A 26,676-nucleotide genomic window follows, 5' to 3' on the forward strand; every position below is an offset into this window, starting at 1 on the left:
GGCCAGCAACAGTTCTGCACAGGCAAGAGAAGAACGCAAGTTACCTCCTGAAAATTGCAAATGTGGGCAGACGAGGCCAGGAGGCTTGAGAGTTGTATATGAATGACTTTATTTAAATATGCTGGGCACCACCAGGCAACATGGTTTGGACAGTGTGCGAGGGAACAGTCAGGCAGCTCAAATGAATGCTAGATTGGAGGCGGCACCTTTCAGTGCAGTCACTGCAGGTTACAAAATGGAGCACTGCTGCTTCTGCCAGGTCAGCAGAGGGGCTGGGGGAAGATCACTGGCACTGCCTGGGGTGTGTGCAAACTGCACCAAGAAGGGTTTGCTTCCCGTCTGCACGCTGCAACAAACCCGCAAGAACGCAACTGATCTTACAGCAGAATAAGGCTGAGCACTGCCTGCTCTTTTCTGACAGGTTCTTGCTTAAAAATACACACTCTGCTCTGATGGGGGTAGGTGAACAAGTAACCTGGCCTCAGCTGGGAAGAGACCACCCCACCTGCCTGGCTACAGCCTCTCCGAGCACAGCAGTTCCCCCTGGAGCAGCACCCCGCACCCTGCTGCTGACATCCGCTCAGCTGGGCCAGTGCCCCCGCTTTGCCAGGCCTCTGCAGCCCCCCAGCTCTCACCCCATCTCTGCGCTTGAGGGTGACCCCGAGGTGATGCACGGCAACAAACAGGAGGGAACAGGGATGAACTGCCACAGAGAAACTCCAGCTCCACTGCTACTGCGAGGTCCTGCAGAAAATTAACAGGATGAAAGAAAAAAAAAAGCACCAAATAATGCATAAGGAAGAAAGAGTGACACATGCCAATGCAAGCGGGGCTGTAGGGCTGCCCATGGCTGTGAAAACAGAAGTGAAGCAGCCACCAAGTGAGCAGAAAGGCATCAGCAGTACAGCAGAACGCAGCCATCGCCACAGCCTCCTGCTAAAAAAGCTGCTGCTCCCACCAGTGTCCTCGTACAGTTTATTGTCCTCTCATTTAGTGTATTCACAGAGAACAGGGAGACGCCCTAAAGAGCAGCTGCTGCGCGTTGTCGCAGGGCTGGCAATTCCACTAAGCATGTGTGCTGTAAACAGTGTTAACATCAAACAACGGACAGCAGGGTAGCAGGTGATCAAAGAAGACCCAAAGAGTAATTCCCAGGTGCTGTGGTCAGTATTTGAGATATCCTCAGACATTGCAATAACTAAAACAATTCTTACATTACAATGCACCTTTCCGATTATTATTTTGTCCCAGAACGGATAAAGTACACAAGAGTTATGCCTGGCTGCAGATACATGCTCCCTTTGGCCTGACACTGCAGGAAGGAGGGAAACAGCCTTGACTCTTACAGAGAACAAACATGAGAACTCAGCACTGTATATGCTGGCAGGTTGAGGGGGAACACACAAGTGCCTTCACCCCCACTCTGGGGCACTTGCTTCCAGCGGAGAAAAGGTATTTAAAAAAAGGTACAAGAGAATAACCGTCTAGTACAATGACAGCTGATTAGATTTGCTTTGTTCTACTCCATGCAATACAAACTAAGTCCTATCACCAACTTCTCCAGCTGCGGTGCAGACCCGCACATCAGGCTAAGAAGTTACACATGCGTACACACATTCACACACCAAAAACAGTGGGGGCAAATGGGCTTAGCTGTTGAGAATGTGCTTTCTCTTAATAAAAAATTATATTAAAAACAACTTCAAAAAACCTACTGATGGTGAAGACACTGCTGAAGAAAAAAGTAGCGATGGGGCTTCAGCTACGTGTTTCCAGACAATCCAGGCATTGCAGTCGGCTGACTAAAGCCCATGTGAGCAGTCTGCAGTGGTTGGCTCCCTTCAGGCTTGCTAGGCAGTTCCTATAAGCTGTTCCCTTTGTTTTTGCTTGCTTTTTTTGTTTTAAAGTGACAAATGTGATTGCGATACAGAAATTAAGAGACTGAAATGAAAAAGGAATGGGCCGTTCAGGAGAAATTCAGATTGGTATTTTCTCCTTTCCATTTAAAAAAACAAAACCAAAAATAAAAACAAAACCAAAAATAAAATAAGAAAATAAGTAGTTAGTAGTACTAATACAACCCTCCTGCTGCTGTCGTCTGCTCAGTGAGATCGGGGCATGCTGGCACACACACACACACAGGCAGCTCTCAGACACTCGGACTCAGAAAAGCGAGTTTAGAACTGAAGTGAGTCTTCGGAGGAGACTGAGGACAGGTCCCAGGGCTAGAAGGCTTGTCGCTGGATGGCACGAGCTCCATCTTCTTCATATTCCTTTTTCGAAACCCACATTTTCTTAAAGGTGTCCAGTGAAGCCAGGATAGAACCACTGGGGAAAGACAGGGATGTTACAGGTTAGTGTTGGGAGCACTCTTACACCTCTGCAGAGATGAGCTGTTTCTATTGTGTGACACTTCCCCATGTCAGAAAGGTCCTGAGGCTCCCAGTTACCTGCAACAGAAACATGCTCTGGACAGTCGCTTCCTCTCCTGTTGGCCTCAACCATGCCCAGCCTGGCACCAGCCAGCCCTCCCAAATGACCTGCGACTGCTCCTCCCAACAACAGTGCTCTTCACTATGGATCTGCTCTCACTTTCTAGGATTACAGAGCAGAGTGTAGTTCTCCCAATCTGCAGCAAAGACGTACACAAGAGGGAGAACGTACCTAGAGCCTCTGCCCTAAGGAATGTACTACCTATGAGCTTGTTCTACCTTAGACTCTATGTTAAGACTGGTAAAATGAGGAAAATTAACAGGTCCTGCAGGAGCTTTAAGGAAAGAAAAGGTACAGGGGCTGGCAGTGCGGAGGGAGTCAGGCTCAGTAACCGTGCTGAGCATTGCGCAGCTGAGAGGTGAAACCCTCCCGACACGCAGCACCAGAAGGGACAAGAGTGCAAGTGCCGACAGGCTGCACCTCCCCAGCACACACCCCACAGCGAGACATGTCACTGCAGTACGTACCCAATCCACGTGGAATACAATCTCTCCTGAGGAGCTGATATCTGGGAGAAAAAGAGAGAGTCGGTCAGTACCTTCCCAAGCTCCAGTCTGCTCCTCCTGCCACATTGCCCTCATGTCACTACAGCTGACAGTGCACAAACACAGGTATGGTCCCTCCCACCAGAAAGACACCCAGCAGCTTCCCCTCGAAACAGCCACTGCGGTCCAGGATCCTGGATCATGTCAGAAGAGACACAGTGATGAAAACAAACAGGTTTTCATCACAACAGGAAAGGCTGTTGGGCTGTCTCACAAAAGCCATTTCTGGTTTGAAGCAAATGGCAGCTGCACTCTCAGCGTGGGGTTCTTTAAAGGCCACAGAACACCACACATAGTGAGTGATATAAAAACAAAAGACCCTACCCTTATTTTGACGTCCTTCGGAGCTAGTTTCTTCACTTCGCTCAACAGTCTGTCTCCAAAGCCTACACAAGACAGAAAATACGTAGTCTGAGCCTCTGAGCAAACTCCCAGATTCCATCTACTAACAATGCGGACATGCCCTGTGCAGCCCTACTCAAATATCCCACTGCAGATATCAGAGTGAGACCAGTTTGGAGAGGCGCAGAACACAGCCAGTGGGATAATGGGATTCTCTCTCCCTCAGGCAGACCTCAAACACTGGCTCAACAGGCTCTATGCCTCAGCAGCAACCTGAGACCAGCACACAAGATTTTTAGCTAGGAACACAGGTGGGCCAGTTCTCTCATCCTTCCCTGAGCATTCCTCCTGTGTCCAGCTCATTTGCACTGGGGAGCAGGGTCTGAACAGGAAGACTAGGACCTATCTGGAGATGTCCACCTGTGGATAACAAGCTGACGGGTTCTGGCAGAGGGTATATTGAAATTGATGGGGAGAAAGCTTTCTGCACATGTGCAGCTGACACTTCATGCAGTACTGGGACCATTGGACTCTCCCACACACCAAAGACCTAAAGGAACTTAGCAGGTGCAAGAGCCTTTCACATGCCTGGTCTCAACTATCCTGAAGTAGAGCAGCAGAAATGAGTCACACAGGCAGAGTGACAGGAAGAAAAAGCCCTTTGAGCCCAGGAAGTGACGTGCAGGGCAGTGGTGTCTTGCAGGCCCAGAAGAGTATGACCAGGACTCAGAAAATTAAATAACCCGAGAGAGCAGAGTTCCCGCAGCCCTCATCCCACAGGACAAGCTGGGTGCCCAGTTTCATATGAGAAGGAAGCAAGAGCTCAGGTGTGTCACAGCCCCCTGAAAGAGGAGAGGCAGGAACCTTTGAAAAGCGTGGAGCCTCCAGACAGCACGATGTTGGAGAACAGTGTTCGCCTCAGGTCCATGTCTGATTTTTGAATGGCAAAAACGAGCACTTCGTGGAGTCCTTCACATTCCTCCCCTATCAGGTCCGGTCGGAACAGGAGCTCTGGGGCCCGAAAACGGGCAGGGCCGATCTGCAAGGGAGAAGTTAGCACAGAGGGGAAAAGAGTGCATTGTGGCTCTTTTCATTCTCTACAGTTTGGACTTGTCTTAGGTGAAACTTCAGAGTAACAAAGTTTCCTTGACATTCATGCTGCATTGCTAGCTCCCAAGTGTACACCAGTTTGGTCTACTGCTCCTAGAAAAGGTCCTATTTCCATTTTGTAGGTGAAAGAGATGAAGAAACTTGCTCAGCCCCATAGAGCAGGTCACTGGCAGAAAAGGGAGCAGGTCCACCCCTGGGTGCTGGAGGTAAGACCTGTATTTCCCCTCCTTCAACCATTTTGTAGAGGGCTGTCTTTTGAGGAGTCTTCCTAACTCACTCTTCAAAGCAATTGTTTCTGCACCTCTAGGCAGGTCAAAAGCCACATGCAAAAGCACCGCTGAATTTACAGTGAACGGATTACAACTCACACTCCACACCTGATCTGTATAAAGATCTGCTAGACCAGAGCCTGCACTCAAACAGCTCAGAGTCCCCATTGCCAAACTACATCCTTACCCAGGACTTCCAGTAGAAGTTGGGAGGTTTATAATAATACTCTCTTTCCCTAAAAATTCTAGTTCCCAGTCAACAGTCTGGAATCAGTTCTGGTCTTTTAAAATTATCCCCTCCCACTTAACAGTGCATTAAATTTCCCATCACTGGGCAGAAGGCTACTCTGGAAACCCTGTGCTTCACATGAGGAATCCTCTGAGAGTGGTCCCTACAAACCTCAATAGTGCTTCCATCTGGCAGGTAATACTGAGCCTTCTCAGTTTCCAGAGTGTCATCCTTCTGGGGGTTTATTGACAGGTAGCAGGCACGCTGGAGAGGAAACAGAGTCAGGGAGAGGGAGATGAGAAGGGTAAACCCAAATGCCTCTGAGAAAATACTTTTCTCACTAATAATCAAAATCCATGTATCTCTTTGGGGAAACCAATTTCAACAATATTTTGTGCTGGGGTAAAGAGCTTTTAGGTTCACATTAAGTAAAATACCTATTCATGCTACAGCTTCATTGAGGATGCTCACACCCCCTCTAGCTGCTGCTCACCTCTTGCTTCCAGCTCTCTTACTGCTTAGAATTTACCTCCCTCTAGTGCAGATGGTGTAAATAACCTGTGAGCGCTTCCAGCCTACTGCAAGGCAAAGTAAAACACACACCTAGATCACCTTTAGTGACATTAACCTTGTATAAAGGTAGGCTCAGGTAACTTCACAACAGATTAGGAGCATGAACAAAGTGCATTATTGCATTTCAACAGGGTAAAGGATAACTAAAAGCTAACAGCAAAAAATTCTTAATGTGATCTAAGACGCTCACTTCCTATTTTAAACTACAGGAAACAAAATACTGTGACTTTTCAAACTGCTGCAGCACCCTGTATTTTCTATTCCACAATAAGCTTCGCTATTCCAAATGTTATCATTTGGGTATTAAAAAAAAATAAAATCTAAACAGACTCACTGAAACATGTGAAACATGTGGGCTGGAAGAGGCCTCTTTAGATCACCTAGATGACCTTGCTCAGGCAAGGTCAGTTAGAGCAGGCTGCCCAAAACCATGTACAGTCATGTCTGGAGCAGCTCCACAGGTGGAGAATCTACAAACCTCTTTGGGCAACCTGTTCCAGTGTTTGACCACTCTCACAGTAAACCAAGAAATAGAGAACAACGTTTGCACTGAAGCAGGTATTAAGAGTTCCCCTTTTGAGGTAATTTCTCCTCTAGACTTCTAAACATCTCCAAATTTCTTTCCTAACATTTTCCTCCTTTAAAACAAAAAAACAAGCAAACAAAAAAACCACCAAAACGTCTTGAGTCCGACAGACTCCAACAGACCACAGGCAGCTTTTGGGGCTGACAAACTCCAGGATCTCAGCTTTGTGCTTGCCATGGTGCATTCAGGCAGCATATCCAAACTTCTCCCAAGGCAAGAAAGCTGCAAACACAAGAAGCTGCTCTCAACCCCTCAGATTTGCAAAGCAAGTCACAAATGGCACCAGCATCAACAGAAATCTCACTGCAAGTTCCAGGCCCATATATCCTAGAAATCTGCAACACTTTCCACAGCTAAAATTAATCTTAAAGCGAAGTGTATAGACTAGAGAATGAACATCAAGTTGTTTCCTCCTGCTTGTGATCCCTACCTGCCCTGGATTTTAGAGCCTTGCCCTTAAGTCCAGCACTAGTGAAACGTATCATCAGACTCTGAGAAACTGCAGCACAGATAAAGGCAAAACAGACTCTGAACCACCAGCCTGTCTTCACCTTCATGTTAATAGCCCCTCAATAGGGATTAGATGTGACCTTGACTATAAGTCTCCCAGAATACGAGATGGTTGAGGTTGCCAGGGACCCCTGGAGGTCATCTTCTCTACCCGCCTTGTTCAAGCATGGCCACCTAGAGCAGGTTGCCCAGGACCATGTCCAGGTGGCTTTTGAGTATCACTAAGGATGGAGACTCCACAGTTCTCTGGACAACTAGTGCCAGTGCTTGGTCACCCTCACAGTAAAAAAGTTTATGTTCAGACAGACCCTCCTGTGCTTCATTTTGTGCCTCTTGTCCTCTCACTGGACATCACTGAAATGAGCCTGGCTCTGTTTTCCTTGCACTCTCCCTTCAGGTATTTATATATTAATACATTGGTAAGATGCTCCCCAGCCTTCTCTGCTTGCAGCTCAACAGTCCCAGCTCTCTCAGCTTTTTCTCCTATGAGCGATGCTCCAGCCCTTTAACCACCTTGGTGGCCCTCAGGCAAAGGAATGAGGTGTGGAACTATTCTTAGTAATGGGTAAGCTGGCAATTCCCATTAGACTTCACAAGTCACAACCTCCCTTGGGCAGAAATCCCTTCTTGGATAAACACAGAAAAAGACAGTACATCACCTCCTTGATGGTCTTGACAATCTCAAACTCAGAGGTGGTGTGGAAGTCATAGCCTTCCTTCCGGAGATAGAGGCGCAGGAAGCGTGAGACATCCCGGCCGGCAATGTCAATCCGCATGATGGAGTGAGGCATGGCAAAGCCTTCATAGATGGGAACCGCATGGGTGACGCCATCCCCGGAGTCTAGCACCACTCCTGTAGTCCTCCCAGTAGCGTAGCTAGCAAAGGGGCAAACAAACATGTCAGAGCAAGCAGTCCCAAGTGACAGCAAGTATCCAGCACATCCAAGCTCAGCTCAGGGAGCAGAGATTTCACAGGACGAGGGGTGAGAAAAACCCAACAACCTAGTTCTCCTCATGGTCCAGCAAACTCCTGTAAACTCCATATTACAGAAATTAAAATTGAATTTCAGCTCTTGTTTGAAAAGGGGATAAGTCAGACATCAGGACAGTCTTCTGTTTTGTTTTGGGTTTTGTTGTTGTTGTTTGTAAAACAAATGCATTTCACAGCAACATTTCACAAACACAAATCAAAGACAAAACACACTTACAGGCTAAGCACAGCTTGCATGGAGATGAATAGTGCTGGCACATTGAAGGTCTCAAAAAACACCTCAGCAGCACGCTCTCTGTTCTTGCGTGGGTTTAGAGGTGCTTCCGTCAGCAGCACAGGATGCTGGTAAAGAAAAGAAGGAGCCGTGCTGCAGTAACCAGGAGGCAGCTAGATGTGTGTTCCTGAAAATTTCTGCTCTGTGTATTTATTTACTTTAGGTACCACTAGTGCAAGAGGACAGGTACTGAGGTGTGCTTAACTGTGAATAACCTCTATCAAATCAGAGGACAAGCAGGGCTCTGGTCTAGTTATGAAGAGTGTTAGGAAATCTGCTCTGTGACTGTTCCTGTCCTGTGAAGGATGAACAAGATGACTTTCAGCACCAAAAGTCAGCCAGATTAACCAAAATACAGACACTAAGAAAGGGTAAAGGCATACGGTCTTAGCATAAGCCGGCAGAAATATTCCTACTCCACTTATACAACCTACTGCTCTCAGTCATTTAATAACTTCTTGGTCAGCTCCTTCCAGACCAAAGGATTGTGGTTTTCTCCTTCCTCTGTTCAAAGTATGTCACTGCCAAGTGGATGTGCCTGATGCGCAGGCCAAACAGGTAAAGTTAGAAGCACTTGGCCTAGAGCAGAATTGTTAGAGAGAGTGTGAATAACAAATGTTGAAAGTCAGATTTTCAGTCAGGCCAGAACTAGAGAGGAACTCTGCCTGGGCACTTTTGTGCAGTATTTCCTGAGAGGTGAAAGAGCCCAATTTAACAGCAGACACATTTAGAAAGAAGAGCAAAGGAAAAGTCCCAAATCTTTCCTGGACTTCCAAGACTCCTGTTGTACGATACACACTGAATGTCACCTGTGCCATTCTGTAATGAGGTATCTCACCTCCTCTGAGAACGTCTGAAGCTGGTCTTTTGAATACACATACTGCCAAATGCGCTCCATGTCGTTCCAGTCCTTCACTATGCCGTGCTCCATCGGGTATCGGATCGAGAGGAGACCTCTGTGCTCCTGAGCAAACAGAAAGGACAATAGAGCATACCTGCCAGAGACTCAAAACCACATTTCTGAGCACTATGACTATGATTTCATCTGGCAGACTCATTTTTGATTCACTAAAAGACAATTTAGCTCTAGCATATAGGGCAAAAACTGAACATTAATCACAAACATCTCTCCTAGAGAAGTATTAATGAGATTAAACAAGGTCTTTTTATACCATGTTTGCAGAGCACATTCTATCCCAACAGTTTTCAAGCCAACATACAGACACCTATCAAATGGTATCTTTGTTCTTCCAGCTCAGTCATGATACAAAACATAACAGGCTGGTATTGGGGAATGTTGTTTGGAGGGCTCACAAGAAATGTGAGGCCCTAAGACTCCATGCTGACAAAAGCAGGACTGTGGAAAGCAAGATTCTTGTTCACACCAGGGAGACAGAAGGCAACCAAAGTAGAGCCCATTTCTAAAATTCCCAGTCAATAAGATGGGAATGTAACCATATAGACCTAGAATAAGCCTACCAAAAAAAAATAAATAAATAAAAAGGAAGGATATAGAAGGACTTGGGAAAAAGGTCAGCAGGTTGGCATGAGAATTTCATGAAGCTTCCCACTCCACCTTGGACACACTTAAAAGCAACAATCTATTCTGCTCTTCAGATCTATACACTGGTACAAATGAACCACAGCCCTTTTAAACACAACTGCTACAGCCCCTCCTTACAGCAGCATACAGAGATATACGGAGACGTGCAGCATAGAGGTTTTCTTACCTCTGCCTTTGGACCAATGAAAATGTCCCCTTCTAAAGCACCAGCCATAACACGAATGTGCTTCGGTCTGCCCACACTAGAACAGAGGCAAGAGTATAAATGCTGAGAGCTCAGATACACCCACTACTTTGTGTTACTCTCTGTCCTAACCAGTGCTTTCAAAGTGCTGGGCAAGTATGGGGGCGCTAGCAGGTGCAGACAGACCCAGGTTTGCTCTCAGCTAATCTCAAAATCAGAGGTGAAGGGAACAGATTGTAGACAGTTCTGACCTGGCAGGACATAAGCCAGTTGAGTCTGGCCACACTTTCCCTGGTGATTCGGGACTTATTTGTTCCAACAGTGCCTGGGGGGAACACAGCTAGAGTGAGCAATGGTCTGAGGTGATAGATCCACGTGGTGTTGCCTGACCTCAAGTAGGCTTTCTCAGATTAGACATTTATAGTCCCACACCCCACCTCACCATACAGAACACATTGCTCAGAACACAAATATACTCATTAAAAATCCACCTCATTGAAAATAGAAGACATTCACTATTCAGAGTTCCTGATCTAGCAGTCCTTCTTCCAGCAAAACTCTCAGAAAACTTCCAAGGAAGTTTGGCAGGAATCGAGACATCAGACCACACACCAAAGAAATATAGAGGACTTCACACCTCTCGTCCCAACTTTGTCTTTTTCTCGGTCCTTTTCCTCGTGTCTCAAGAGTAAAGGATCCTACATCTTTGGCTGGGTGTTGAGCCTGACAAAATGATAAGTCATTTTTATGGTGTGTGTCCCCCAGAAAATCTCAAAGTATTTAATAGCAGAGACCTCCCCTCCCTGATGCTTCTGTGAAGCAGGAAGAAGAATACCTTATTTATACAGTTGCAAAACTGGACCATTGTTCCCCTCTATGCATCAAAGAATTGGTACACAGTACTAAGAACTTACCAAGACCAGCAGAATACTTACTAGTTTGGAAAGCAGTATTTTGGTATTTGATCACCTGCAAAACCTGCTTTTATCACACCCGAGCCCTGTAGGAACAACAGATAAATACGTGAGCTTATCATTAATTTGGCCATCTTCACAAGTCTTAAAGGAGTAGCCAAGTACATCAGCACTGCCAGATCCTCTCCTTTTTATAATACTAGAATAAAGCTCCCCAGGGATACATTCTCCAGGCAGAGCTGGGGATGGGAAGGCACCAGCAGGCCAGCTTGGCCACTGAAGGGGAGTAACTAGCACCTTCCCTGGCACCAACATCACACATGGCACAAACACCCTCGAGTGTCCTGGTACTGCTCCACACACACACAAATGCTGCTCTGTACAGGCAAGTAGTTTTCCACCCAATGCTATTGCTAGGGGTGCAGGAGGCTAAATCCCAGCTCTGCAGTTTTCCGTTGATCTTAAATACTCTCTGGGTAGAGGAGAGCACTGCAGAAAGCTGAGCAAGAGCAATCAAACCCTGCCAGCATAAGGAGCCAGTGCTAAAGGGGGAGGATGAAGGCTACAGATTTGGAAAGGATGGAAAGGGGGTGTGGATAAAAATCAGAGAAAGGAGTAGGAAAGGACCGTGTGAAACAGGTTGGAGTGGAGACTAAGGAAAAGAAGATCAGGTGGTGGATAAAGTAGCTAATATTACGGAGACAGGTCACAGAAATGTGGTCAGAAAAAACACTGGAAAATAAACCAGACTGGGGCCTGTAAAGAACAAAGGTGCCAGTCAGACTACAGGGCAAGGGCTGGCAGCAGGAGGAGCAGCTGACAGGATGGGGCTTGTTTAAAAGGGACAATGAAGAAGAGATTAGGTATGGCAGTCAGAAAGGCACAAGTCCAAAAAGCCTCCTGTGACATTCAAAGCAGCACAAGCAGCAAACCCAGAGCGGGTGAAAGCAGCTCCAGGGAGGCCCTGGCAGGGAGTCAGTGCAGGGCACAGCTCCCATCCCTGTTGGTATCATCCGGAGGCATCCTGGGAACCCCATCATCGACTTGGATCTGTGCTGACTCCTTCCGCTCCTCTGTTTCCTCTTCCCATGCAAGTGAATGGCTCCTTGAAACAACGCGTGGCTTGCAGGAACATCCAAGTTTTGCTAAGGAGTGGATTTTCATAGGATCGCCTTTTCAGTGATAATGCTACACTACCATTGGAGCAAATACTTCTGCAGAAAGAGGAGCAATTCTACTTTATCCTGTACTTGGAGCAAAGCACATGAGTTTGCACTGAAACCTGTCAAGTTCCTGATCACTCTCAAGGGCTCTGCAGCAAGACTCCTCTTTTTTGAGGCCAAAAAGGTGTTTTAGCTGCCCCAGAGCATTTTCAAATGAGTAATGAGACAGCTCCTCCACTGCTTTTCCCTTTGCACCACCCATGCACAAGTCAGCATCGCTGCTTTCACCTGGAGGCTGAGGCCCAATGAGATGCTCAGGGCTTTGCCAGAGGAGCTCTGGCTGCAGCGGTTTCTGATGCTGACATCCCAGCCGCCAGCACTGTTCCAGTGCCAGAGGTCACCAGCCAGAGCAGGCTCAGCAGAAAGGCATGTGGGGCGGCGCCGGACACTCCAGTTCACAATCTAGTGCCTTATTCCCAATCTATTTCCATCAGCAGTGCCAGCCGAGGTGCCAGGCTCTGCACAGAGCATGTGTGCTCTGCCATCAAGGCTGGGGCACTCCTGCCTTAAACCTGCCAGAGTTGGACCTGCCGGGATGCATCCAGGAGAGATGATTGTCAGGAACACTCTGCAAACCAGACTGAGCTAGTTATAAGACAGATCCCTTGAATCCCCATGTCCTGACAAACAGCAGCAGGCAGGCTGGCTCACAGAGCAGAGACAAGCTGGCGCCCAGGCAGGACTTCTGCCTCTCGGCAAGAGGGACTCCCAGGGTCTGCACTGCCAGGTACCCATGGGACAAGGTGGCCTCTGAAGCCTAAAAAAGCCTTTCCTTTAGACTGACTCTCTTCTGGCTATTCACTTCAAAGCGAAACGAGGAATAAAACAAACCCACTGTTTTGTTTTTCTTTATCCTAGCTTATAAACAACTCTATACCTGGGAAATAATACCATCCTTTGTAAAGCCCCATAGCAAACAAATTAAATCAAACGCAGTAACGTGACCACATAAGAATATTGTGCTTATTGAACACTGTATTCAAGATAGCGACTGATCTTGTTGCCAGCATAGTCTGCTGCTGGAAAGTGGTTACAGGAGAACAATGATGCTCCTATTTTAACACAGAGACCAAAACTTCCTTATGCTGGGTCCAAAATTACCCAGCATGTCCTGGTGAGATTCCCAGCAAGTCATGCATTTTAATATTTACATACTGAAGTTCAAAGTTAACCGAATGTGTCGGTGGTTCTGAACTCCTGGCTGGAGCCAAAGGCAAATGGCTGGTGTGGATATGGGACTTCAGCACAGTTGTGCTTCCAGGTGCCTGGGGATGAACAGAACGCAACTGTTCGCCATCTCCACACTAAAAATACCCAACAGCACTTTCTGATCTATTCAGTTTTTCTTTAAAACACTTTACTTCTTTGAAGATATATGTGCACCAGGTAAATCTATATCCTATAGATCAGTTTGAGATTCCTATACAATGAGAGGAAAAGGTTTAAATTTTGAAATAACCCTGACTAATTCAGAAGGTTTAAAGACCTGTTTTTTAATCTTTGTTTCAAATAAACAAAAAACCCATGCATCCTCCCTTCTGCTACAAGCTCTGATTTGTTAAAACTTAAAAAGAATTTCAAAATTAACATATTTTCACTTGTAACTATCCTGGCTGGGCTTTCATTTTTGTTTTGGTTTGGTTTGGTTTGTTTTTTTACATGAGCAAAAGAATAGAAGAAGAATAAAAAAAGACATGTCAAATGTAGAAGTCAAGGAAGATAATCTCATGGAAAATTCTCGTATCTTGAAGTAACTGAACATGCCATTTCCACTATCTCTGTGGCTAGTCAGCTATTGATTAATTCATCTTGATGCATTTAGGACTCAAATTTAAATGAAAATCACAAAGAGAGCCAATCTGCCATGCAGCACTTTCTATAGAGAGTACACATTTCATGTTGTAAAACTATTTTATTAGATACACATTTTATAAGATCAGGAGCAAACCAAAGACACAACGGTTGTTACTGGCAGCTTAGCTGTTTAAAACGCCACCACTTATCCTCTTTTACATAAACACAGACAATTCCACAGAGGTCAAGCAAATTGCACTTGCTTAGGCCATGGCTGAACCATGCTGTCTGTTTACATGTGTGTTACATCATCAGAGCTCCCAGACCATCTATTTCAGAGAAAACTTGCTGGAGTGCAAAATGGGAACACAATTCTTTTAAAAATTACTTATTGGACAATGAGGAGTACTAAGGCTGTGCTGAGGTACAGCTCCAGCCCTCACTGCATATTACAAAGCTATCCCTGCTGAAAACACAAAGCTGAGGGTACTGTTTGGTAAGAGAAAAAAACCTTGTTGAGTTTTTAGCTACCTACCTTAATGCCCTTTTGGAACACACGGAGATACTAGAGCAAGGCTGGGAGTGGGAGGGGTCTGGCTTGATCACCAGCTCAGTATCTCGTTTCCCCCTCCCATACACACACAAACACATGAGACAGGGTAACATTCAGGCTTGAAAAGCTGCTTGCAGCTCTTGAAGGAGCAGCAGCGATGAGGCAGCAGGAACGGCAGCACCTACTCCGTGTAGCTCCACTTCCCATCCTGCCTGAACTCAGAGCAGCACCAAAAATGCAGCGTCACCACAAGGCTCCTCGGCTGGCAGCGCTAAAGGCAGATGTCACAACAACTGCTTCATTCTACTTCTTGTACAGGGATGGGTACTCATTTATCAGAGGGGAAAGGAGAAGAATTAGCTTTTATAAGACCAGCTGATAAAATGAGAAGAGAAACAGATTCAGTTGCTGCCATGTGAGCCCTTCTTCAGGTCTGAAGCAGAGGCAGCAATCGTTACGTCAAATAACAAAAGGACAGACTGAAATTAGATATAGGCTGCAATTACATGACTACAGCACAACAAACTCATCCTCACAGTATCAGAGTGCCTGGAAATAACTTTAATGGTTAGGTAATCACCCAATACCACAGCAGAGTCAGTGCAATCCCAGTCTTTTCTAAGAACAATCAACCTAACTTATTCCGTAATGTTTCTAATAATGACGATAACATGTTTTTCTCCATGTAGTCAATTCTACTGCTAAATCTCCTTTTCCATAAGGTATTTCCCTTCATTGTCTAACCTACATGTCTCTGCTGTGATTCCAGAGGAGGAAACAAAACCAAAACTGTATCAGAGAGCTCAAGTTGTAGAAAGTAAATTGGGATCAATAATAAAGAAGGGGTCAGAAGAATAGTTGGCTTGATCTGAGGAGACCTACATCATTCAGCTTATAGGAAAAAAAGCAATAGGTTGAGAAGTACTAGGCTAGCAAGCTCACATGTCATACAGCAAACAGATTCAGCAGAAATTAAGATTATGGAGAAAGGAGTACAGCACTGACCCTCTGAAACAACAAAATCTGAATCACTGGCAATAGAGGTCAGAAGGGAGGAGCATGGATTTGTGACTCACAACACTAAAGGAGGCTCCCTCCAAGATATGCCCTCCCCTGCTTCCTGAATAGACCTTTCTCTTGGGAGGCCAACATGGATGGGGCTAATCAGAACTGGACCCAGAAGTACCTCACCAAGGCACACAATCACTCCCATTGATCTCCAACTCAGCTATTACCCACACAGGTCGAAGGGCTGCTTTGAACTAACAAGAAGCATTATCAGCCAGGAGCCACCATCTGTGACACCACACCCCACTATCAAATTAAATCTGATGCAACCCCTGTTGAGCAGTTCCTCCAGGAGCTCTGCTTCCCGTGGGCTTCAGCACGGGAATGTGAGTCCTGAGTGGCAGCTCCCACTTGCTGTGACTGCCAGGCTGGATGCGCTGGGGCTGTGCTGGAGGAGCGGCTGCAGGCCCTCAGCTCCACCATCACCTGACAGGGAAGAGCGGGCACCCCAGGGCATGCCGGGAGTCCAGCCAAGCACTGCCCCCAGAGCATGCTGGGAGCCTGGCCAAGGCCGGGCCCACCAGCCCCCATTGTCCCCCAGGCACAAAGAGGGACAAGGCGGGGCCGCAGAACCGGGGTGCAGCCCCGCCTGACGGACAGCTCTAGCTGCCAATGAGCACAGCTGCTCCCCGCAAGGGCGTGGCGGGAGGAGCACGGCTTCGCCAGGTAACGGCGAGCAGCCTCCAGTGATTGACAGCCGCCCCAACCAATGGGGACGCCCCGCCCCTCCCAGCCAGCTGGCACCTCGGCGGCGCCGGGGGCTGCTCCCCACCAGCGAGGGGCTGCGGCCCTCCAGCGGGTGAGAAGCAAGCGCCGCAGCCAATCGCGGTGCGCCGAACCGCGGCGGCCCCGCCCCAGCGGCGGCCTGCGAGGATGCAGCGTACGGCGCTGTACGAGGGCCCGAGGCGGCGGCCGGGCCGGCGGGGGAGGGGGGGCGCGGCGGCGGGCAGGGCGCGGCCGTCCCCGATGACAAAGGGATTGCGGCCCGCCGGCCCTTCCCGCCCTCCCAGCTCCCAGGACGCGCGGCCGCCCGCACTCACGTTGTCTATCACGACGGGCTGGTTCGCTATCACGTCGTAGGACTCCATGGCGAGGACCCGCCGCAGCCACCCGTCAGGGAGCAACAGCCCAGCCTCTGCGGCGCATGCGCGGAGCAGCGGCGCGGAGCCGGCTGGGTGCTGTATTCCTCCGGCCGAGGTGCCTGCTGGGAAGTGTAGTCTGCGCCCTGCGCGGCACCAGCGTGAAGGCGCGCCGGAAGCGGGGCATGCTGGGAGATGTAGTGCGGATAGCAAAATTAACCCTTCAGATGAAAACTGCCTTTTCGGCGAGAAACCCGAGTGGGGCGGCGGGTGCCGTGTTCCGGGGCTAACTGTGCCCTTCCACTAAAAAGCACTGGATTTCAACTGGCTGATTTCTGGTTTAATATTTTTTTTTCCCTCCTAATTTTTCTCAACGGAAGAGAAAAAAATAATCACATCACCTTCTGTAGAAGGAATCCATCACTAATTAAAGTGTTTTACCACCCCATCATTTCATGGAATCATCTCTGTGAACTGGTCATAACATGTCTGTTCTGAGTATTACCTGGTTTCTCTGCATTTTTTGAGGTGCAGCAACCAGAAAAGTAGCATCGGTACAAAGAATGCACCTAATAGGCATTCTAAGTATTAAATAATGTGTTGCCTCTTATTTACCATTTGTACTAAAAGCACTGTGAATAACTGATATCTGACAACAATACTAAAATGATATGCTTACTTCAAACTTGGAGCAAGAGTGGATCGCCAGATGAGTTAAAATGAACTTCACAGCCAGTGAGTGCACACAAATGGTGATTGACAACTCGCTTGTCTTGTCCTGCATCTTTCATGTGGACACTGAGACTCTTCTTCTGTAAGTTTCTGCCTTTAGTGCAAGCAGATACTCTCATCTCAGATATTTATCTTCAGTGATTTTCATCATTCACCTAGTATAAAGGAGGGTTTTTTTTGTATGACAGGGTGGAGGGGTTGGAATTATTTCAATACCAGTATTGTATCACCTCAGTAAACGCCAGGAGACACACATTATGTGTGTTTTAAGCCAACATAGCATTCTATACATGAGTCTGTTAAATTTACCTTCTTAGTTGACCGTAATTGACTTCTTGGGTGGATGTCACAAAAAGTAGTGTCACAGGGACAAGTGAAATGTTAAGCTCACCTCCTTTCCCAGTGGATAGTCATTTGTCTGCTTGCCAGCTTCTTGAGTGCATGGGATCTCCTAAAAGGTATGTTGTGAATGTTGATTTTAGAATAAACTCTCAGCTACATAGATCAGAAATGCAACAATCGGGAGCACTCATCCTATCCTCTCAGCACTCTTACAGCTCACTTTTTCTCTATGCTGATTAAAAAGCAGGACACTGCTCTAGCAAGGGTATATAGGACTATGGAACATGCACCAGCTCACACATATGTACAAAGCTTTGCAGGGCACAGGTGTAGTTGCAACTCAGGTACGAGTCAGATCTTCAATGTGTTGCTTTGCATTGCTTCACAGCTGCCACTGGGGTACCTACAGATACAGAAGGGTGCATGGGCAGAACAGAGGCACTGTGAGGACTATAAAAGATACTGAGACAGCAGTAACAGAAGCTGTAAGAGCAATAGTAAAGCAAATACAGCTGTTAGCTGACCAAGTCTTGGAGCATAGCCGTGGTCCCACAGAAACACAGGGTTATGAATGGCACGGGGTGAGCGCTAAGTCTCACACCAGACCCTGTTGCACGGACAGATCAAGCCCAAGAGAGCCAGCTCCTGAACCGCCGCAATTTACAGACGCGCTTCTTCAAATGAGATTAACACAGGCCGGAGATGGCTGCGGGCGGGGAGCTGCCGCAGGACGGCCCTTCCCTGCTGCAGCCCCCTGGGTGAGCCAGGGCCGGGTCAGGTCCCCCCAGGCCTCTGCCCCAGAACCCCCGCCAGCCGGGCCCGGCGCTGCACAGGCCTCTCCCCGCTCCTTGCTGCGGGGCTCCCCCTGAGGCTGCCCCACGGCCACCTCTCCTCTTCCCTCGGGCCCACCCAGGCGCCGGCAACCTTCTGTTCCCTCCTGGGCTCTCCCTCATGCCCACGGCCTCCGATTCCCGGGCCTCCCGCGCCTCACAGGCCCGCTCATCGCTGTGCCCGGCTGCCGCCGCTAGAGGGCGCGCTGGCGGCGTGCCGTGGGGCGGGGGGAAGAGGAGGGGCCGTCCTCCGCGCCGCGCGTCACCATTGGCGGAGCAGCCGTGTCACTCACCATCGCCCGGGCAGCGGGGCCCGCCCCCTCCTCCCGCAGCGCCGCGCGCAGCGCCGCTTGGGCCGGGCCGGGCCGGGCTGGGAGCGGGGCCGAGCGGAGCCGAGCCGAGCGGGCCGCACCGCGCCGGGACCAGCCGCCTCCGCCGCGCCGTCCCTGCCGCCGGGACATGGAAGGCGTGCGGCCTGGCGGGGGTCCTCCCGCCGGCGGACCGGGGTCAGGCTCGGGGTCGGGGTCTGGGTCCGGCTCCGGCTCCTTCCCGTCGCTCTTCCCGCCGGGGCTGCACGGGATCTACGGCGAGTGCCGCCGCCTCTACCCCGACCAGCCCAACCCGCTGCAGGTCACAGCCATCCTCAAGTACTGGTGAGGCGGCCGGGGCTGCGGCCTGGCGGGGGCCGGGGGCTGCTGTGGGGCTGAGGGGGGAACAGTAGGGGGGCTGGGGGCAGTCGGGGGGCTGGGGATGCCGCGCGGGGTGAAGGGGGTGGGCAGTGGGGCAGGGGAGGGTTGCAGCAAGGAGAGAGGGACTGGGGTTTGTGTGCGGAGTTTGGGGGTGTGCAGTGAGCTTAGGGAAGGAGGCGTTGGGGTGCAATTGTGTGCCTGAGGGGTGTGTTTTGGGGAGGTTTCTTGGGGAGGATGCACTGGGAACAGGAGGAAGGGCCTGGGAAGGTGTGCATTGAGGCAGGAGGATGTATTTGGGTTTCTAGGGTGGTTTGGAGCTCCCCTGAGCAAGGGGTAGCTGGTGAGGGCCTTGGCTGGGGTAGGTCATAGGAAAAGGGAATGTGTGCCACCCAGCAAAGGGCGCCCACGGAGCGTGTGGGGCTGGGGTTTCCCCTCCTGGACCCTGGACGGGAAGCAGGAGCTCTGGAGCTGAGGGTGCAGGCTTGGCCAGTGCTGACCGGAGTGAACCTGCGCTCCGGGCTCCCAGCCGGACGCATGCTGTGCATGTACCCACCCGTAAAACCCACGGGGCAGAGCCAGCTCCTCTTGCCCTCACGTAGCCATGTGTTATCACAGACTGCAAATCTGCCGCTGCTGTCTCTGCTGACACAGTGTCTGACACCAGTAACAGCAGTTGTTTATGTGGGAGAGTAACATGAAGGAAGTACTTGGCTGTTTAGCTGTGGAGATAAGTGTCTAGTGTCTAGCCCTGTGCAAAGAGGCTTCCTTTTGCTTTTTACTGTTTCTTTGCTGCTCAACCCCCTCATCTGGGCCTACAGAACACTATCAGGTAACCCCCAAGTGTTTGCTGGACCTGACATTGACCAGTCCCTGCTCCAGCACTTGGGAAAAGTTTAGTAAACACTTAACTTCTGTATTTACACTTCATTTTAACCAGGATGTCTCTACTGATTGAGTCCTGAGCAACAGCAGAATAACATCCTCCCTGTGTTCTGCTCTGACAGCCAAGCTGTTGCTGTTGTCTTCCAAAGAAGTGGCATTTTTCATGCGGTTCTAGCAAGAATTATGTCTGTCAGCCCTTATTGCTTAGTGTTTTTTGTACTTAAACTGATACAGTGGGCCGAGATAAGAATCTGAGACCTCAAAATACAAACAATTTCTTAATCATCTGTGTGGGTTAGAACTGTGGTACTTTGGTGGTCTGATTGGTCTGTTCCTACACCTATTTCTAATCGTATATATTCAAGCTTGATGAGTTTCCAGTCACCTTGATTTGGAGTCAGCACTTCTTTTCCATCAGCAGCTTAAACCAATCCTGACTAGAGTGACCCAAAATGTGTGTGGGATGGAGGGTCTATAATGAAGAATGTCAGAGACCCTTGTTTGGAAAGAAGCCTGCCTGCTTGTTTGCTTAATCGTTTGAATATGGCTTCACCGTGATTGGAACTCAAATACTAGAAAAACTGCTATTGACAGTGATGGCCAGTTGCACGCAAGTAGTAATGTGACGCCCTGTTTATCCCGGCATTTTCCACTTAGCAGTTCTTCTGTCTGGCAGCAAGAGTTGAGAGTTGTGCCTGTAGAAATCAGAAGTGAGCTTTTTCCTGCTGTCCTGTGCAGGAAATTCTTGTGCGAGGTTGAGCTACAGGTACCTGCTCTCCCTTTGATAATGAAGTTGGCTAAATTTGGAGGTTGGTTTTGTTGAAGGCTGGTATAATGACTCCTACCACTGCTTGCTCTCTGTTAGTGTGTCCTCCTTTGCCTAGGCTGCCAGCGATTACTTGGTTTAGATTAGAAGAGGAAATTGCTGAACAAAGTTCCCTGCCTTAGGAGAAATATTGTAACGTTAATCAGCTTTTAATTATACATATCAGTTTCTCTATGGTTAACAGCAATTTTTTTTTTGTTCAGGGAGCTGAGGTGATGTTCTACGGCTTGCATGGCAGAAGAGATACTTACTTTGTAATATTGGTGAATCTGCAGAACTGTCTACCTATTAAATGCAGGAGATTAGCTGTATGGATTGATTCATGGAACTGGTCTTTTTTTTACACTCTATTTGCATATCTTGGGAAAGAGTTTGTGATTGCAGTTGAAACTTCTTGGAAAAGTTCCTGGCTGTATTTATAAAGGTCACGTGCTGAGAAAGGAGTTTCTATCTGTATCCGCTTTTATTTTTAAAATGTGATTCAATATCTCTCATTGAAATATCTTCATACATAAAATTGCTGGTGAAAAAGCAAATTTGTATTTTCCTTGCTTTGTGATAGGTTTTGAGATAGGCAGAATTTGGACTGGACTGTTGTTTTTTCCTCAACTGTCTTGAACTTAGGCCACATACTTGAAAACCAGTGTGCTGGTTAGTGGCCTGTAGCTGTTTGGGGCTCACGGACCATTTCTCGGGGGGATGTCAAAAGGTAGCTGTGAAAAGCAGTCCTGTTGTCAGCTGTGAACAGTCCACTAAGGACTTCTCAGGATGAGTGGATTGAGAATTTTACATTTTTTTTTCTCATTGGGGAGCTGTTTCCTCTGTGCCCACTTTGGGTTTCTTCTTCTACACAAACTTCAGAGCACTCTTAATGTCAGTCAAAGAAAGGCTCTTGGTGCCGATGCAAATCCTGGGTTTCCCCTGAGGCTGCCCTTCTTGCTCCTGAATGAGCTTCATGAATAGAGAATGTAACAAATTTGTACTGTACTTCTAGCTTTGAAGTTGGGCTTTCCTAATAAAATCCTCCAACGCTTCCAGCTCTTTGTGTGAACGTGTGTACTGATATGTAGATTGTGATACAAGGTCGAACCGTGCAACAGCGGCTGTGGGCGGCAGCATGTACCGCAGCAGGCATCAGCAGCCTCAGCTAGTCAGCGTGGCAGCGAAACCTGCCACCGAAACTGGATAAACATCTGTGCTGACGAGCCTTTGCTGAGCGTTATTGCCATGGGTGCATTACTAGCTGTGCTCCAGGTAGCTGGTTTAAAGCTAGTGCTGGCTATTCCTGCAGTTGCAGCAGTTTTAGGATAGGTATATGGCTTGGATTTTTTTTTTTTTTAATGTAGTTAGTCACTGCTGCAGGCTTTTTGTCTGAATCGCTTCCAAGCCTACCAAATTTCTCAGGGAGTAAAGACAATCTGGGTTATTGTGCAGTGTGTAAAGCAGTGGGTAGCTGACTCTGGGCAAGACCGAGCTCAGCTCCCCGAGCTGGCTGGTGCCGCATCCCTCAGCTGCTCCTTGCGTCCTCGGGAAGGCTTGGCCTTTGGAGAGAAGCGTGGGATTGTGGCAGGAGTGAGGGAGCGGTGTCTGGCTCACCTGGTGTGGGACTTACTCTCTGTCTGCATCAGACCTGATAAATGTGCTTGAGTAGTGCTGGGGAAGAGCGAACTCGCGGAGCAGTCCCTGCCCTGAAAAAGGCCAGCGTAAGGGTTTGTCTTGTGTGTTGTCAGTGTCAAAGTGCCTGTGCCAGCATGTTCCAGTGCAAATCATTTGACATCCAGGGTTCTATTAAACCCAGTTTGGAAGCAGTTTTGGTGTGGGGGGAGATGCTTGTTGCTTAGCAGATGGAGGCATTTTGCCTGCATTGCAAATCCTACACACCTGCTCTGACCACTTGCTAATCTCTCACTCTGGTTTGCTGGTCGGTGTATTGACTTCCCTAGATCTGGAGTCTTCCTGGTCAGGTGGTAATTGTGTGTGGCTGTTGCTGTTCACTTCGGCTCCTCGGGGGTGAGTGACTGTCCTGGCTGGAATTGCTTCCACCTGATCTTCTGTCATGGATCCGGGAGTTACTGCTGAGGGGACCCTGAGTGCTGGCTGGGGTGTCACTGCCACACTCTGGATGTGGCCACCTGAATGGGTAACTACAGCAAAGATCTCAGACAGCTGCCAGCACGACCTGGTGCTGGTGAGGGGGAGTGGAAAGGCAGGTGGAAATGTGGTGCATCAGGGAGACTTTTGTGTCTTCTGAGTGTTTCAATCTGTTGCCAGACTTGAAGAATGGGTTTTCTCAGACTGCCCCACTGGGGATCAAACTCTGATTCATCCCTGGTTCTAACATGCATTCACGATGCTTGCTCACCAGTTTACTTTTTACTCCGTAAAGATGACGCCTGTCATATGAGAAGGTTGTGTAATTCTGACTTGGCCCTTGGGCTGCTCACCACTCTGTCCTGCCCTGATATCCTGGGACTGCATCCTTGACTGACCCTCTGGGAAGCTGGAGCTGGCCTGGAGCCACTCTGGTGGCCTTATGTGACTTAAGAGGAGGGAAGCTGTCCTAGGGAAAGTCATTCATTTTAGATAACCCTGCTCTGCCTTTTCTTTTTTTGTTTTTTACCTGCAGCAGTAGGAGAGAGGGCAGCACAGTGCACTTGTGGAGACAGCCCACAGTCCTTTAATACAAGGTGACATACTGCTTTGTACAGATTTGATAAGGTTGGGCAGAAGATTTCAAATAGTTTATCACTATCACTAGAAATCTGTGTAGAGTGTATAGGTGCCTTCTGGAAAAAAGAGGAAACTTGCTCTTGTGGCCCTTTCTGGCACCACCTTTCCTGCGGGTGAAAAACTTGGGGAGTCCCCATGTGCATTAACTCTCCTCAGTGCTCATCTTGGAAAGCATCTTCTTACAGGTGCCTTGAAAGTCAGCTCAACTGGGTGCTGGCCTCTTGCCAGACCCGTGAACCACCTTACTCATGCCTAAGAACTGAAATGCTTGTCAGTGTTTCCTCTGTGCTGCTAGATGGGACTTTTAAGAGGGTACTGGCATTAGGTGGGATAACTGCAATTAAGCTTTGCTTTTTGATCACCCCAGGGCTTCTTTGGTAAGGCAAGATAAGGATCTCCACCTGCAGAGCACAAACACTTCCAGGAGGCATGGAGCAGTGGGGCTGGAGGCTGCTACGGAAGGCTGAGGAGCAGGCTAGGTGCTGAGAAAGTATTTATTGCCCAGCCTGCCATTGTTTGATATAAGGCAGTGGTACTTTAATCAGGGAACAAATCTAAGGTGTTCAAACACTTTTTGTGCTGCCGTTGTGGCCTGTGTAATGATGATATGCAAACCCCCAGGACTAGCAAGGGAGACACCGGCATGCCCTGCAGCCACCCTGCAGATGAAAGTCAGGATCTGAGCAGACAATGCAGACGAGGGGATTTGGTGTGTAGTAAGTGGTTTGAATGGAGGACATCATCTTAGCCTGGATTTTCTTGTTTGGAGCAGCTAAGAATATTTTACCTGAAGAAGAAGCAAATCAGAGGCAGGAAAGAGTTAAACAGCTGCTCATGCTATTCTGTAAATGCTTGTGGTAGGTGCTTTGTCTTGTCTCTTCTTGCTTGCTTCTACCTGTGTGTTTTATGATTGACAGGGCAAACTGAGCAAAACAGCCTAACACGTTCCTTCTTACGACGGGGAGCTGACCTGTCTCTGCGTGGGCAGAAGCGAGGCGAGCGCAGGAGGAGCGTGCTGTGCTCCGCTGTCCCACCAGCCCGGCTTCCTTCTGCCCTTCCAGGCTTTGGTCATGGCTGCTTAATGTGGTCTGGCTCTGCTTCATTGGCTTTTAAGCGATTTTCTTTTAAGGAACTCATTCTAAGGTCGAAGCAGAGGTTGCACTGATGCTTTTTACTCATTCTTGATTAATACAGCTAGTGTATTTTACAAGTTCTGGTACTAATCTTTCTGAATCAACATTTTTCTCCTTGACTGTAATAACTGTCATGCGTATGTTCAGAAGTAGGGATTGTTCTCCTCAAAACTTAGCCATTTCAAATTCTGCTTTGAGGAGTAGCATCAGTGTTGTTTTAGGTTTTTTTTAATTGAGGTATATACCTCTGGACTGAATTAAGAGTTTACAGTGCAGATACAGCTATTGCTCTTCTACTACTACAGTCTTCCAATTTTGTGTTTTGTCAAAGCTTTAATATGATTTTCCAGCGGTTTTTATGCTTTAATATCAAAAACATTGTAGTGTGTTGCACACATGCATTTTGTCTTCCTGTGCTTGAGAATCTTTCTGGACTTAACACAGCCTTTCTCATCAATTATTTTTTTAGAGGTAACTTGGACATGCTAATTTAATTTTTGTCACTGGGTATGTTTTAAACAGGTCTTTGTACAGCCCCTTGTAGCACCTGTGGAGACTTCCCATTTGTCTTGAATAAACTAACTTACCTAAGAATCTTTCTGTTTTGAATGCAGGTTGGGAGGACCTGATCCCCTGGACTATGTTAGCATGTACAGAAACCTGGGAAACCCAGCGCTGAATGTTCCTGAGCACTGGCATTACATCAGCTTTGGGTTAAGTGACTTGTATGGAGACAACAGAGTACACGAGTAAGTGTCATTTACGTTCTGTTGCTGCGTGTTGTGTCTTGTGACGCATTTTGGGGGAGTGTAAGTAAAACCTTGTCCTGCTGTTATTATTTGAACAGCTGTTTTTCTGCTGAGAATACCCTAGCCCTGGTCTCACAAGAAGCGACGTATGTCTGTACTTGGATATAGGAGAATTACTATGTGCCCCTCTGCAGGCTTTGAGTGCTATATATTTCTTTGGCAGTGTTGAGTGCTTTTATTTTTTATTTTTCTTTTAACTGGTTAGGATTTTTTTTTTTAACTGAATGTCTTGTGTTTTTCACTCCTGGTAGTCTGTTATGGTCATTTGCTTAAATCCTGACCCCTCCCTGTGCACGTTAAATGCCTTCCTCTGGAAAAATGCTGTAAGGGCATTTTTCCTGTTGCTGGCACAGCAGTGTTACTGTCAGTGGACTGCCACCCCAGTGGCTGCTGTATGAAGTGCCAATTTGTGTAACAGAAGCATAAAATTCTAATTGTTTTACTGTTTTTTTTTTCTCCAGTAATTAAATTATTATCCTAGCTTGTTGGTATGGATGGTCTTTAGCAGGCATTTTGTATTAGATCAGGCAAGCAGCATGATCTAACCTTATCCTTATCTTTCTCTTACTGACCTTGCTCCTTAACTCCAGTTAAAGTGAGTAGCAGTAGTCAAGCTGTCATGATTTTGGGGCTGTGGACGTGGCCTTTTAACCAGGCAGAAGTGGCAGGAGGTTTCTGCTGTTGCTGTCTCTTTGCGCTGGTTCATAGCTGCAGGGTAAACGTCCTTGATGAATGGTGCAGCAAAGACCTCAGTTTGTTCACCCAGGCTTTCCTTCTTTCGTTTGTCTTGGTTTAGATTCAGCCACCAGGTTTTTTCACTCAGCTGCTTCTCTTGCAACAGCAGCAGTCAGGCAGTTTCTTTAACCTTACCCACATCTACAAGGCAGTTTCTCTGTATTGTTTTCCTCTCATCTTCATGATTACAGAACTGTTTTTCAGAAGACAAGTCTTTTTAAGTTTCTACAAGACCCTAGTGTCACAGAGATCTGCCCGGGACATTTAATCAACACTTCTAACAACAAACCCAGTCATGAGTTGCTGGGGCAGAGGAAAGGTAGGGCAAGTGAAAGAAAGAAGTGAAGTTAGAAACTTCCTTTCCTTGCTTCCACAATAAGACCTTACCATGGCCATGCAGGCCTTCACGTGGTGCCTTTGTTCTCAGATCCTAGTATTTCACCTTTGCCACTGAAAATCTGAGGTTGCCAAGATTAGATGGCATGTTTGCCCACTTTATTTTGATGGGACTCATTTTGGAGGCAGTAAGTGCTGTGCTGCCTTCCTCTCTTTGCTGACTTGTCAGCCTGATATTTTCCCATTGTGAGACTAATTCTCTTTGCTCAGACTCTTTCCTGATGGTTTTGGGTGAGAACAGGGAGTGGACTTGAGGATCTCAACTGAAGAT

General features: G+C 47.9%; 2 protein-coding genes across 4 annotated transcripts in view; one reads left to right on the forward strand and one right to left on the reverse strand.

The window, feature by feature from the left end:
- Positions 1-85: 85 nt before the first annotated feature.
- Positions 86-16,408, reverse strand: ACTR1A (actin related protein 1A). 2 transcript variants are annotated; one of them, XM_082054525.1, is made up of 12 exons: positions 16,263-16,326; positions 10,606-10,670; positions 10,308-10,393; positions 9,653-9,728; positions 8,761-8,886; positions 7,866-7,990; positions 7,317-7,533; positions 5,160-5,252; positions 4,245-4,419; positions 3,363-3,424; positions 2,961-3,001; positions 86-2,328 (listed from the first exon to the last, which is right to left on the reverse strand). In XM_082054525.1, exons 4-12 carry the CDS (start codon positions 9,698-9,700, stop codon positions 2,226-2,228), a joined length of 990 nt encoding a protein of 329 aa, XP_081910651.1. In that variant the 5' UTR covers positions 9,701-9,728; positions 10,308-10,393; positions 10,606-10,670; positions 16,263-16,326; the 3' UTR covers positions 86-2,225. The 2 variants fall into 2 exon arrangements, with proteins under 2 accessions (XP_081910651.1, XP_081910650.1); XM_082054524.1 differs by lacking the exon at positions 10,308-10,393 and having other exon boundaries at positions 16,263-16,408.
- Positions 16,409-18,524: 2,116 nt separating this feature from the next.
- The window catches only part of SUFU (SUFU negative regulator of hedgehog signaling), a 96,632-nt gene continuing 88,480 nt past the window's right edge, over positions 18,525-26,676 (forward strand). For both annotated transcript variants that reach the window (XM_082053981.1, XM_082053982.1), the window contains exons 1-2: positions 18,525-18,858; positions 25,080-25,214. In XM_082053981.1, the coding sequence (XP_081910107.1) occupies positions 18,665-18,858; positions 25,080-25,214 (329 nt within the window). In that variant the 5' untranslated portion in view covers positions 18,525-18,664. The remainder of the gene's footprint in view (positions 18,859-25,079; positions 25,215-26,676) is intronic.

Source organism: Streptopelia decaocto (assembly GCF_964273445.1).
Source record: "Streptopelia decaocto genome assembly, chromosome: 5".
Taxonomy (NCBI): domain Eukaryota; kingdom Metazoa; phylum Chordata; class Aves; order Columbiformes; family Columbidae; genus Streptopelia; species Streptopelia decaocto.